The sequence below is a fragment of the Hemitrygon akajei genome, chromosome 21 (genome assembly GCF_048418815.1).
Source record: "Hemitrygon akajei chromosome 21, sHemAka1.3, whole genome shotgun sequence".
In the NCBI taxonomy this organism is placed as follows: Eukaryota; Metazoa; Chordata; class Chondrichthyes; order Myliobatiformes; family Dasyatidae; genus Hemitrygon; species Hemitrygon akajei.
In genome coordinates this window covers 16,398,377-16,412,344 of record NC_133144.1, presented here as the reverse complement: position 1 = coordinate 16,412,344, position 13,968 = coordinate 16,398,377, and the positions used below count along the sequence as shown (strand labels likewise).

The window sequence follows — 13,968 nt, the reverse complement described above, 5'->3', positions numbered from 1 at the left end:
GTTGTCTGTGATGTATCGTGGCATGCGATGACGTCACACCTGGTTTCGCTGCGTATTGTGGGAAAATACCGGTTTGGAGAAACGGGAAGGAGGGAGCTTGTGTGTGCAGGATCGGCGCGAGAAAAGTTTTCATTCTACACACTAAGAAACATCATAGAAGCAATGCCTTTTCACCATATGTTAATGTGGAAGAGTGAACAGTAAACGGTTAATCGTACTGCGATCATGCCCTCATTGACTACGGTTTAAACTCGGTGTTTAGTTCAGAGTTCTTACACCTGAATGAGAACACTACAAGCTACAGCATCATATTTCCAGGTATCAATCCATGCTCTAAGCTCATACACCTTTCTTACAATGCTCCTAGCATTAAAATAAATGCATTTAAGAAATTCTCCACCTCTTACCCTCTGTTTATCCCTAACAGTGCAAACAACTTTACTATCTGCTTTTTCTTCCTTCTCCCCTACATCTTTGGTCTGAGCGCTCCCCTTCTCTATCACCTGCCTCTCCTCCCTCACACACTGTCTACAAGCTTTCTCTATTTGTGAGCTAACCTCCTCTCTCCTAGTCTCTTCAATTTGATTTCCAACCCCCAACCATTCTAGTTTAAAGTCTCCCCAGTAGCCTTAGCAAATCTCCCTGCCAGGATATTGGTCCCCCTAGGATTCAAGTACAATCCATCCTTTTTGTACAGGCCACACCTGCCTCAAAAGAGGTCCCAATGATCCAGAAATTTGAATCCCTGCCCCTTGCTCCAATCCCTCAGCCACACATTTATCCTCCACCTCATTCCATTCCTACTCTCACTGTCGTGTGGCACAGGCAGTAATGCAGAGATTACTACCTTTGCAGTCCTTCTTCTCAACTCCCTTCCTAACTCCCTATATTCTCCTTTCAGGACCTCCTCCCTTATCCTACCTATGTCATTGGTACCTATATGTACCACAACCTCTGGCTCCTCACCCTCCCACTTCAGGATATCTTGGACACGATCAGAAACGTCCCGGACCCTGGATCAGGGAGGCAAACTACCATCCGGGTCTCCTGACTGCGCCCACAGAATCGCCTATCTGACCCTCTAACTATCGAGTCCCCTATTACTATTTCCTTCCTCTTCCTTTCCCTACCCTTCTTAGTCACAGGGCCAGACTCTGTGCCAATGATATGGCCACTGCCACTTTCCCCAGGTAGGCTGTCCCCCCCTCCCCAACAGGAGTACTTATTGTCAAGGGGTACAACCACTGGGGTACTCTCTAGCTCCTGACTCTTCCCCTTCCCTCTCCTAACCATGACCCACCTGTCTGCTTCCCATGGCCCTGGTGTGACCGCCTGCCTGTAACTCCTCTCTATCAACTCCTCACTCTCCCTGACCAAACGAAGGTCATTGAGCTGCATCTCCAGTTCCCTAACACGGTCCCTTAGGAGCTGCAGCTCGGCGCACCTGGCGCAGATGTGTACGTTCGGGAGGCTAGGAGACTTCAGGACCTCCCACATCTGACACCAAGAACAACAAGCTGCCCTCACACTCATAATTCTCCCTTTCCTCAAATAACAGGAAAAATTGAAAACGAAACCTACCTTGCCTCGCCTGTTTCCGTCTAAGCCCGTTGAGCCAAAGCCCTTAAGCCTTCACTCTGCTCCCAGCTCACTCCACTGCCCGCTGTATAAGGCTGTGTTTGTTTTAAATCTACCGAGCTTCACTGCCCGCTGTCACACGCCTGCACAGTCCCACCTCTCTTAACCCCGATGAGAAGATAAAATCAAAATGGCTCCTGTAGCACTCCCTTCTCCAAATTAAACCCAAATCAGGATTTCTGTCCTTTTAAATCTTCTGCGCTTCACTGCCCGACGTCACACGCCTGCGCAGTCCCGCCTCTCTTAACCCCAATGAGAAGAAAAAATCGAAATGGCTTCCGTAGCACTCCCTTTCTGATTCTCAGACTTCCTTCTCCAAATATTTACTCTAGATTTCTTCCACTCACCTACATATTGTAGGTTAAATCAAGGTCGAGTTTACTGTTGTATTCACGAATACAACTTATTAGCAGCAGCATCACAAGCACATAGCAACAGATATGCAACATACACAAGAAAAGCAAATTAGACGTAAGTATTTTTTCAAGAAAGAATACAGTTTAAGCAAACAAAATCCATTGTAGGGCAAAGTGGTCATAGTGTTGCTAAACTGAGATAATGATTAGGATTGTGCAAGTTGGTTTAAGAACCAAATAGTTGAAGGGTACAGGGAGTAGTTGTTCTTGAACCTGGTGGTGTAGAACTTCAGGCTTCTATACTACCTGCCCAATTGTAGTTGCAAGAAGATGGCATGGCCTGGATGGTGGGTGATCTTTAATGTTAGATGTTGATTTTTTAAGATAGGTCCTCGTATAGATACTGCTGATGGTGGGGAGCAATGTGCCTCTCATGTATTAGGCTGTTCTCCTGCTCTCTATAACTTCTCGTGTTTCTGTGCCTTTGAGCTATTGTACCAGACCATGATGCAAACAGACAGGATACTTCCAACAGTACATCTGTAGAAGTTTATTAGTGAGAGAGAAGCTTGCCTAGGTGGATTGAAGGAGGATTCTGGTGGGGATGATGGCAGAGCAGAGGTGGCTGAAGTTTCTGGGAATAGTTCACAAGGCGCAGGATAGATATGTTCCACAGAGGACGAAGTTCTCAAATGGCAGGGGTAGGCAACCGTGGCTGACAGAGGAAGTTAAGGACTGCATAAAAGCCAAAGAAAGGGCATATAAGGTAGCAAAAGTGAGTGAGAAGCTTTTAAAATCCAACAAAAGGCAACTAAAAAACCTATAAGAAGGGAAAAGATGAAATATGAGAGTAGAATAGCCAAAAATATAAAGCAGTATACCAAAAGGTTTTTTTTTCAGTTATATGAAGAGTGAAAGGAAGGTGAAAGTTTAAAAAAATTATGCTGGTGAGGTAGTAATGGGGGACAAAGAAATGGCAGATTAACTTAATGGTACTTTCCATCTGTCTTCACTGTGGAAGACACCAGCAGTGTGCCAGAGGTCCATGAGTGTCAGGGAGCAGGAGTGAGTGCCATAACTATTACAAAGGAAAAAGTGCTGGGCAAACTCAGAGGTCTTGAGGTGGATAAGTCACCTGGACCAGATGGACTACATCCCAGAGTCCTGAGAGAGGTTGCTGAAGAGGTAACAGATGCATTGGTCATGATCTTTCAAGAATCACTTGATTCTGGCATGTTCCCGAAGGACTGGAAGATTGCAAATACCACTTCACTCTTTAAGAAAGACGAAAGGCAAACAAAAGGAAATTATAGGCCATTTAGCCTAATCTCAGTGGTTGGGAAAGTGTTGAAGTCTATTATTAAGGATGAGGTTTCAAGGTACTTTGAGGCTAATGATAAAATAAGTCAAAGTCAGCATGGTTTCTGTAAAGGGAAATCTTGCCTGATAAATCTGTTAAGGGTTCTTCAAGGAAGTAACAATCAGGGTGTACAAAGGAAAGGCATTGCATTTCATTTACCTGGATTTTCAGAAGACGTTTGATAAGGTGCCACACATGAGGCTGCTTTGCAAGATAAAATCCTATGGCATTACAGGAAAGATACTGGCATGGATAGCAGAATGGCTGACAGGCAGGAGGCAGTGAGTGGGAATAAAAGGGGCCTTTTCTGGCTGGTTGCCGATGATTAACGGTCTTCCTCAGGAGTCAGAATTGGGACTGCTAACTTTCACATTGTTTTTCAGTGTTTTAGATAATGGAATTGATGGAATTGTGGCAAAGTTTGCGGGTGATACGAAGATAGATGGAGGGGTGGGTAGTGCTGAGGGAACAATGCAATTGTAGCAGGACTTAGACAATTAGAAGAATGGGCAAACAAGTGACAAATGGAAGTGTTGGGAAATGTATGATAATGCATTTTGGTAAAAGGAACAATAGTGTGGACTATTATCTAAATGGAGAGAAGGTTCAAACATCAGATGTGCAGAGGGTCTTAGGAGTTCTCATGGAAGACTCCCAGAAGATTAATTTACAGGGTGAGTCTGTGGTAAAGGGGCCAAGTGCGATGTTGGCATTTATTTCAAGGGGAATAGAATATAGAAGCAAGGAGGTGATGCTGAGCCTTTATAAGACATTAGACAGTTTTGAGCCCCATATCTCAGAAAGGATGTGTTGTCATTGAGGGAGGTTCATGCAAATGATTATGGGAATGAAGGGGTTAACATATGAGGAGCATTTGGCAGCTTTGAGCCTGTACTCACTGGAATTTAAAAGAATGTGAGTGGGGGGGGGGGTATCTCTTTGAAATCTACCAAATGCTGAAAGCACTAGATAGGGTGGATGTGGAGAGAATGTTTCCTATGGTGGGGGAATCTAGAACTAGAGGGCACAGCCTCAAAATTGAGGGGAGACCCTTTAGAACAGAGGTAAGGAGGAATTTTTTTTAACCAGAGAGTAGTAAAGCTGTGGAATGCTCTGCCACAGATTGTGGTAGAGGGCAAGTTGGTGCGTATATTTAAGGCGGAAGTTGATCATTTCCTGATCTGTCAGAGCATCAAGGGATATGGCGAGAAGGCAGGTGTATGGAGTTGAGTGGGATCCAGGATCAGCCATGATGGAATGGTGGAGCAAACTTGATGGGCTGAATGGCCTAATTCTGCTCCTATGTCTTACGGTCTTATGTTCGATGACATGCTAATCTTTAAGAAAATAAAGATGCTGGTGTGCATTCCTTGTGATCTGCATTCACCGGTTAATCTGTGTTTGCATGTCTTTGGGATATTAGAGGAAACAGGATTACTAAGAGGAAGCCCACATAGTCACAAGGAAAACACACACACTTCACAGAAACAGCACCCGAACCCACGTCTCTGGCACTGTGAGGCAGAGGTTCTATCAGCTGTGCCAATGTGTAGCCCCTAAAGTTATGCAAAGGCTCCTGCTGAATAACCAACATTGATGTGATCGTTCTATGATTAAATTTTGATGTAATTAAGTAGTATTGAATACAGAATGTTTCATCTGTCAAGGAGATAAGGAATACATGTAATTATAAGGGATCTGCAGTACATCATATTAAGCATTTTTACCAATCTGCCTTCAGAAACTGTTCTGATCAAAGTTAATTTTCATTGTATTGTTCATGTAAATATTACTGTAAACTGGATGAAGTAGGAAACAGAATAGCCAAGGGAGTTTGTGCTAAGGAAATTTCAAAATTTGCATTGATAAGTGAATTGATTATGAAATATAGAGGCTATTATTCAAAGTTCAAAGTATATTTATCAAAGTACTTATATATCATGTACAATCTTGACATTCATTTTCTCAGTGGACATAATAAATTCATGATAGAACAATAACCATAACAGAGTCACTGGAAGACTGGACCAACTTGGGTTTTCAACCAGTGTGCAAAAGACAGTAACTGTGCAAATACAAAAAGAAAGAATAATAATATATAAGCAATAAGTATTGAGTCCTTGTTAGTGAGCCTGTAGGTTATGGCAACATTTCAATGATGGGCCGAGTGAAACTAATGCACTTTAGTTTCAGAGCTTGATAGTTGAAGGGTAATAGCTGTTCCTGAAACTGGTAGAGTGAGTCCTGAGGCTCTTGTACCTTCTTCCTGATAGCTGCAGCGAGAAGAGAGCATGTCCTGGGTGTTGGGGGTCCCTGATGATGGATGCTGCTTTCCTTCAATGGTGTTTCATCTAGATGTACTCAACAGTAGTTAGAGCTTTACCCTGATGGAATGGTTGTATCCACTATTTGGATTTTCCATTCAATGTATTGGTGTTTCCATACCAGGCTGTGATATTAATATACTCTCTACTACACACCTATAGTAGTTTGTCCAAGTTTTGGATGTTGTGCCAACTCTCCTCAAACTCCTAAGCTGCCATGCTTTCTTCATCATTGCACTTATGTGCTGGGACTCCTGACAGGTCGTCTGAAGTAACAACACTGAGGTATTGTAAGTTGCTGACCCTCTCTGCCTCTATTCCTCTGATGAGGACTGGCTCATGGACCCCTGGGTTCCTTCTCCTGAAGTCAATAATCAGCTCCTTGGTCTTGCTGGCATTGAGTGAGATGTTGTTGTTTTCCACTTTATGTGCTGATTCGTCATCACCTTTGATTTGGCCTACGACAGTGGTGTGGTCAGCAAACTTGAATATGGCATTGGAGCTGTGCTTAGCCACACAGTCACAAGTGTAAAGCAAGTAGAGCAGGGGCGAAGCACACAGCTTTGAGGTGCACCTGTGCTGATGGAGATCGTGGAGGAGATGTTGCTGCCAGTCCATACTGACTATGGTCTGCTAGTGTGGAAATCAAGGATCCAATTGCACAAGGTGGTATTGAGACCAAGATGTTGTTTATTGATTAGTTTTGAGATGATGATGGTATTGAATGCCAATCTGTAGTGAATAAAGTGCATTCTTTGCTGTCCAAATGTTCCAGTTTTGAGTGAAGAGCCAATGAGATAGCATCTGCTGTGGTAGGCAAATTGGAATGGATCTATGTCACTTCTCAGGCAGGAGTTGATATGTTTCCAACCCCCCCCCCCACCCCCCCAACAATCTGCCTTGGCAGTTGGTGATGAATCTTAATGCGCTTAAAAGTACCCGACCTGTTTGGTCTGCCAAGTCCTTCCGAAGATTGTGAAAACCGTAGTGAAGATGTACAACGATCAGCTGGAGAAAACCTTGGAATCTCTGTACAGCTCTTACTGTGTGTGTGCCTTTAGCATTCTGAATCATTATTTGTCATCAGCAGGTATGCTGAGTTTTCCTTATAACTTCAGATTAATTTTGTTCTTTTTCACAAGTTGCCAAATGAGTGGTCTGTTGAACTTAGCTTTTCTTGTGCTCTCTGGCTGTTTAATTGAGGCAACCCGGTTAGAGACTTTCACAATGTTATGTTTTGTTAAGAATAGTTAGAGTAAAACAAGTTGACAAGTAGTTCAATAACCAGAGCTTGAATTTCAGAAGACCGGCAAAAGAACTCAAATATTCCCTTTACTGAGTGTTAGGAGCTGGAACACTGATACAGGAAAAATAAAAGAAGTTGATTCCATCCATAATTTAAAAGAGAGTTGGAAAGGTACATGGTGGAGACCCTGCAAGGCAATAGGCAATAAGTGATATGGGAGTGGGTATGGTTGTTTTCCAAAAAAGGCACTACAGATGTGAGAGACCTGTCTTCTGAATACAAACTTCAATGGATTTATCATTTTCTTGTGTAATTTTGTTGAATTCACAGATGGCTTAAATGTTGCAGGTGAATTTTATTTTTTGCTGATTTATTTTTGTTACTGTTTATCTAATAATGTTGTTAGTTAAATAAGCTTGAAGGTAGAGTTGAGCATTGTGTTGGGACTCAAGCGAAGAGAATTGAGAATCTGTTGGGGAGTTCAGTGAGTATACTTGTGAAGTTTTGGGAAAGTAAAGTGAAATTGTAGATTTTATTGTTTTTGTTGTTTTGTATTCAACGCCAAAAATGCTTTCAGAGCAATTTTTTAAAAATAAGACTTTGGCATTAATAGTAGAAATTCTTTGTTACTTAAATCTCTGAGCTGTGTTATAATATTTAAGTAGTATTGGTAACATTTGGAACAACGTCTGTATTTTCTGCAGGATCATCATTTACTTTTGATTTTGCAAAAACGTCTCATAGATCTAAACGGCCATTCTTGAAAGACATGATCGGAACATCAAAATCCCGAAATAGTAGTGAGTCGTCTCCTGTAGAATGGGTTGTTACCAACGGAAAGCCTTCAACAGAGATTCAATTGAGAATCCAAGCACAACAAGAAGAATTGAGCAAAGTGAAGGAAGACCTAAGCAGTCAAAAGGTGAGGCCTAACAGAAAACACGGTCTTTTGGTGTTACTTATGATTTTCATTGTTTTCCACTTAAGGTAGCTGCAAAATTCAAGTGTAAGTGGTATGGACATAATTCAAAGATTCTTGAGGGCTTGATAATTCATACTTTAGAAAATCCATAATAATTGGTGGAAAAATTTAAGGGCATTTTGGAGTACTTGCTTCTGGTTCTATCGAGCTGTGGGAAGCAGTCCTGGCTTTCCAGAAAACTTTCTATTTTGGCTACTCAGCTCTATTGTCAGAAATGGTGCATAGTAAATCAGAGGGCAAAAAAAAGGGAAATAACTACCCATTTTTGAAAAAAAATTTAATTGATACTTCAGAAATTTTTTCACTTGAAGCCCTGCGTGCAACCAGGATTTACAGACTTATGTGAGAAGTGGATTTAAACCCAAATGAATGAACCTGCTGGTTACAAAGAAGTAGCCATCAGGGACCAGAATCTTTCTCATCCTGTTGAGGATGGACCACAGAAATGGACAATAATGGACTACGGTTTGGTGAGGAATGAGAGGACGCACAAAATGGGCAGTATTAATTGGGGCTGTTCAAGTAGACAGAGTTCTATTTGCATTTTGTTTACTTAATTTGACAATAGTCACTGAAGTACAAAGTTATTGGTTTCTTTAAACATGAAAACAATAGTAATCAGTTGACCTTCAATATTACCTTTCAGTCAACATAAAAACAGGTTTATATAGTCATTGACACAACAAATTCTGCAGATTCTGGAAATCCAAAGAAACATGCATAAAATGCTGGAGGAACTCAGCAGGACAGGCAGTGTCCATGGAAATGAACAAACAGTCGACATTTTGGGCCGAGACCTTCCTTCAGGGCATTATCAGGCTTATATAGTCATTATCTCATTCTGTTTGTGGGAACTTGATGTGCATAAATTAGCTGCTGTATACCCTGTGTTATCAATGACTCAACTTCAAAAGTAATTGACTGTAAATTACTTTGAGGCATATTGATGTGATGAAAGAAATTGCACAAATTAGTCAGATAAAAAATGTGTGGTGGAGGATTGAATTTATTTTCATTACGTAAGAGAAAGTTTCAAAAATGGCTTCAGATTGGAGTACTGCAAGCTCAAGGGCAACTCTATTCAGAAAGGACATCTTTCAGAAAGAGGAGTGATTGAAAAATGTGTGATAGAAACCAAGTGGATACTACACTATGGTGAAATACATACAGTAATTTAATAAAGAGGTATTTTTATTCCTCTTTTGAGTTAGGAATAGTGCCAAAGATAACCATCCAGCAGCTGTAGTTATGTCATGCATAGATGGTCAGTGCGTTCGTGCACGTAGTCAGTTTGCTTGGCGTATTTTCAGCAGAGATTTTACGGGTCAGTAGATAGTTCAGAAGAGAGAAACAAATCTGCGAGAAAATTACAAAAATGTCTGCAATCTATAAAACGATGGTTAACTCGAGTTAGAACCATGCTGAACATAGTAAGATGAGGTGAAGTGAAAAGGAAATGAGCAATGAGGAAATGAGAAAGGAATAAGGAGGTCTGTGTGGAGGTGCTCATCGAATCTTCTAAGAATAAAGAAGGTGATGTAGGCACTGAGGGAAAAGATGAATCTTCAATACAAAAAGAGTATTTTTTGGTCAGGTTATTCGCTACAGGTCTAACATTCTTTGATGTGGGAGTGGGATTAGACTTTGGAACTGGGTGCAAGTATCATCTGTAGCCATTTCCCTTTTAATAGTCATGCTATTGATTGCACTTCCTGAAGATATTAGTGTCTGCTGATTTGAAATGGTTGAAACAGAATCAATCTTTCTATAGGTTAAAATCGATCAGAATTGCTAATTAATTGAGCACTATTTAATTGTGAAAATATATTTTTGTGATAGGAATTAGCACATTAGAAAATTCCAAATGCATTATACTCAAATGTACTTTTCTTGTTAAAAATGAAAATTGATCCCTTGGAATGATGGTAACTTAGGTTTGTATAATAAATATCCTGGTTAAATGTTAGTTGACCTATAATGAATCCTAATTACGGAGGTTTATAGAAATATGTATATTAAATTTTTGCATTGAATAGCAGACTTTAAAAACAAAGGTCCATGAATTTGATTTGTTTGCTTTTATAGGAGCTGGTACGCCTGTTACAGCAGACTTTGAAGTGTTCTCAGCAGGAAAAATACTCCCTGAATACTGCTTATACTTCTCTCGATCACGGTATAACAGAGCGTTTGCATCAGAAAGAGCACCAAATACAGGCCCTGAACCAGCAGTTGGACCACATTAACCAGCAAAAAGATCACATGGAGCAAGAAATCAAAGCACTTAAAGATAAATTTACTGGGATGAGTGATCAGCTTAACATGTTCAGAGAAACCATCCAAGCCAAAGATGAAGTGATTATGAAGTTATCGCGACAGCTCAGTGAATGCGAGAACAATCACTCGCCTCAAGGTGTGATATCAGGTGCCCCCATTGTTAACAAGGATCTGCAGGAGTTGGACAGGCTAAAGGTATTAATTTAATTCAGACTTTTGTACTTCAGTATTACCAGACTGAATGCTACATTATGCCCTCAATAAAATGTATTTCTAAGTCCTTTTCTCTTTCTGTATAAATCCCCAAATGCTGTTTTACAGATCAGCATTTTTCACATGATGGTTACAGCAGAGAAATAGTCCATTTAGGTCACCACCAGATTCTAATCAAGATCATTAACCTGAAGCATTAAAGCTTGATCTCTCTTTGTAGATGTGGCTCAGTTTAATGAGCATATTCTGTTTTTCTTACTGCACATGTCCAACATTTGATGCGTGTGTTTTTTTTTCTTTTATACTATTGATTATCCATCCATATATTAATGTATCCTTCATGTACTTCACTAACTTGCTTTCCGTTAAATTTGTGCCATTTGCATCAATCATTCCATATGGAGCCAGATTTGTTCTGCCACTCGCTAGCTTATTTAATAATTTCTTATTGGATGTATTTATTGTTGCGTGAATGAAATCACCGGGGAGAGTCACAGGTAGATACAAAGCAGCCCCTTTATTCGACAAAACAAGGTATCTTATGGAGACACTTTTGGTGGAAAGGTCTGCTGGCCCAAGGTGGGGCTCCATATTTATTTGCTAAACACAAAGGACAATTCCATACTTACAAGTTTAGATAATGCTTTCTTTTGAAGCTACATACAAACTTCACACCTTCTGGTTCACATCCATCCCACAGGCACCAGCAGCATCTGGACTGGGCTTTTAGGAATCCATTGTTCCAAACTGAATCCACAATACATTTATTTGGTATTTTACGTGCTGAACACAAAGGACAATTCCATATTTACAAAGTATGGATAATGCTTTCTTTGAAACTACATGCAAACTTCACACTTTGGTTCACATTCATCCAATAGATGCCAGCATGGTCTGTGGACTGGAATTCACAGCTTTTAGGAAATGCATTGTTACAAACTAAATCCACAAAACATTGTCAAGGAACAGAAGACTGGTGGTCCAGGTCAAAACCATTTGCTACTACATGTAAATGACCTGAACCCAAAAAACACTCTAACAGTATTTATAGGTGCACCAACATTAATGACTTTTAACTGCCTCAGTATGGACACAATTAGGAATGGACAATAATTGCAGTGGCATTCTTGTCCTTTAAATCAATAGAGGGGATAAACTTCTCCTGTTGATGGTCTCTAGTCTTTGTTTCCTTTCCAAGTGAAAACATTTGTGTCTCTGCACAATATAACTCAATTTTAATGACCTCTCTTACAATCGTTTGTTCTAAAAGGAAAATGTGTTCTAATAATTCAGTGTATTGGCTTAGAAACTCAATGCTAGTGAGATGTACTGGAATATCATAAGAGTTTAAAAGATACAATTGAGAACAGAGGTTACATAAAACTAATTTAGTAATCTTGAGATTAAGAAGGATCTTGGAATGATTTGATTGAGTTCTTTTGAAAAGACATTAATGGGAATAGAATATAATTTTTTTCCCACTGATGGTGGAGGCTGGGCAAGGAATCGTAGGCAACCATCTTAGAGAGGAGTAAGAAATAGTTGTAGAAGCAAATATCCATTGAAAGAATTCCCACAAAGAGCATTTTGGTGAAGTTAACAAGTTAAACAGGAGATGTTGAGGAAATGGACCCATGGCAGATGAATAGACTTAGGATGTACATTGGCCATGGCCTCATTAAGTGTGGTTTTGTACCAAGGTACTGTACTGGATCAATATAAAGACACTGCTTCTAAATTATATTAATCTAGAAGTAAGTCCTATTGCCTGAACTTTTTACATTTGTTTTTTAATCTACATTTCTATTATGATTTGGATCTGCTCTTGCAAACTACTTTGCATTCTATTTTCCAAAAAGTATGTTGCCTTATTCTTTGTGACAGACTATACCAGCAGACACTTAGCTGTACTGAAATTTATTTAGCATTCTTATACCTATTTTTCACTTGTTTTGTGCCTGGATGTTGTCCTAATTTTTCAAAGCTAACAAGCCCCTCCTCTCATGGAACTTTTGATATTGTATTTGATTACATCTGGGGAATCAATAGTTAAGGAGAGTGAGGAGGAAAGCTGAGTTGGGACCGAGATCAGCCATGACTGGTAGATCAGGCTGTAGTGGTCCCAAGACTGCTGTTCCTCCACCAACCTTAATCGTGAGTAACTCCAGTTTTGCAACCAGTTTGCCATCCATTCTGCTGTTTGCATCTCAATAAGATATTCTCGTTCCACTTGAAACACTTGGCCACTTATTAATGACCTGGATGTGGGGGTAGAAGGGTGGGTTGGCAAGTTTGCAGATGACACAAAGGTTGGTGGTGTTGTGGACAGTGTTGAGGATTGTCGAAGATTGCAGAGAGACATTGTTAGGATGCAGAAGTGGGCTGAGAAGTGGCAGATGGAGTTCAACCCAGAGAACTGTGAGGTGGTACACTTTGGAAGGACAAACTCAAGGCAGAGTACAAAGTAAATGGCAAGATACTTGGGAATGTGGAGGAGCAGAGGGATCTGGGGATACATGTCCACAGATCCCTGAAAGTTGCCTCACAGGTAGGTAGGGTAGTTAAGAAAGCTTATGGAGTGTTAGCTTTCATGTCGAGGGATAGAGTTTAAGAGTCACGGGGTAATGATGCAGCTCTATGAAACTCTGGTTAGGCTACACTTGGAGTACTGTGTCCAGTTCTGGTCACCTCACTATAGGAAGGATGTGGAAGCATTGGAAAGGGTACAGAGGAGATTTACCAGGATGCTGCCTGGTTTAGGGAGTATGCATTATGATCAGAGATTAAGGGAGTAGGGCTTTACTCTCTGGAGAGAAGGAGGATGAAAGGAGACATGATAGAGGTATACAAGATATTAAGAGGAATAGATAGAGTGGACACCCAGTGCCTCTTCCCCCAGGGCACCACTGCTCAATACAAGAGGACATGGCTTTAAGGTAAGGGGTGGGAAGTTCAAGGGGGATATTAGAGGAAGGTTTTTTACTCAGAGAGTGGTTGGTGCGTGGAATGCACTGCCTGAGTCAGTGGTGGAGGCAGATACACTAGTGAAATTTAAGAGTCTACTAGACAGGTATATGGAGGAATTTAAGGTGGAGAGTTATATGGGAGGCAGGGCTTAAGGGTCGGCACAACATTGTGGGCCAAAGGGCCTGTACTGTGCTGTATTATTCTATGTTCTATGAAATTGTGCATTATTTATCACAGTAGGCATTGTGATCTGTTTTGAAACTGTAACACCAGGAGTGTTGATTTAATTGTACCAGATGCATATATTTTGTCTGTTGAAAAGATAGACATCCCCCTAGTGTTTGGTGAGACCAGTAAATCCTGTGGATTATACTGATCCCTTGTTGAATGGCTGCAAATGGACAAAAGCTAGATTTGTTCATGATATTTTTTTAAACCTTCGAAACAAATGGTGCAAAAATTATAGTTTTTCCATTGAGTGAAATAGATCATTTGTACTGTGACTAAAGTGATTCAGATTAAGTGTCAGATTTTAGACTTGAATGTGACCCTGAGAATGGTAGATTTCCTCAGCTTGGTCATCTTAGTGACACAATTAGTTTCTACTT

The 13,968-nt window shown here is 40.5% G+C and overlaps 1 protein-coding gene and 1 long non-coding RNA gene across 2 annotated transcripts in view; one reads left to right on the top strand and one right to left on the bottom strand.

The window, feature by feature from the left end:
* Positions 1–13,968, bottom strand: part of LOC140714107 (uncharacterized) — a 56,892-nt gene that overhangs the window by 4,777 nt on the left and 38,147 nt on the right. The window lies entirely within an intron of this gene.
* tbc1d2b (TBC1 domain family, member 2B) overlaps positions 1–13,968 on the top strand; it is a 103,420-nt gene that overhangs the window by 66,160 nt on the left and 23,292 nt on the right. The window contains exons 5-6 of the mRNA XM_073024873.1: positions 7,629–7,846; positions 9,992–10,375. Coding sequence (XP_072880974.1) covers positions 7,629–7,846; positions 9,992–10,375 — 602 coding nt within the window. The remainder of the gene's footprint in view (positions 1–7,628; positions 7,847–9,991; positions 10,376–13,968) is intronic.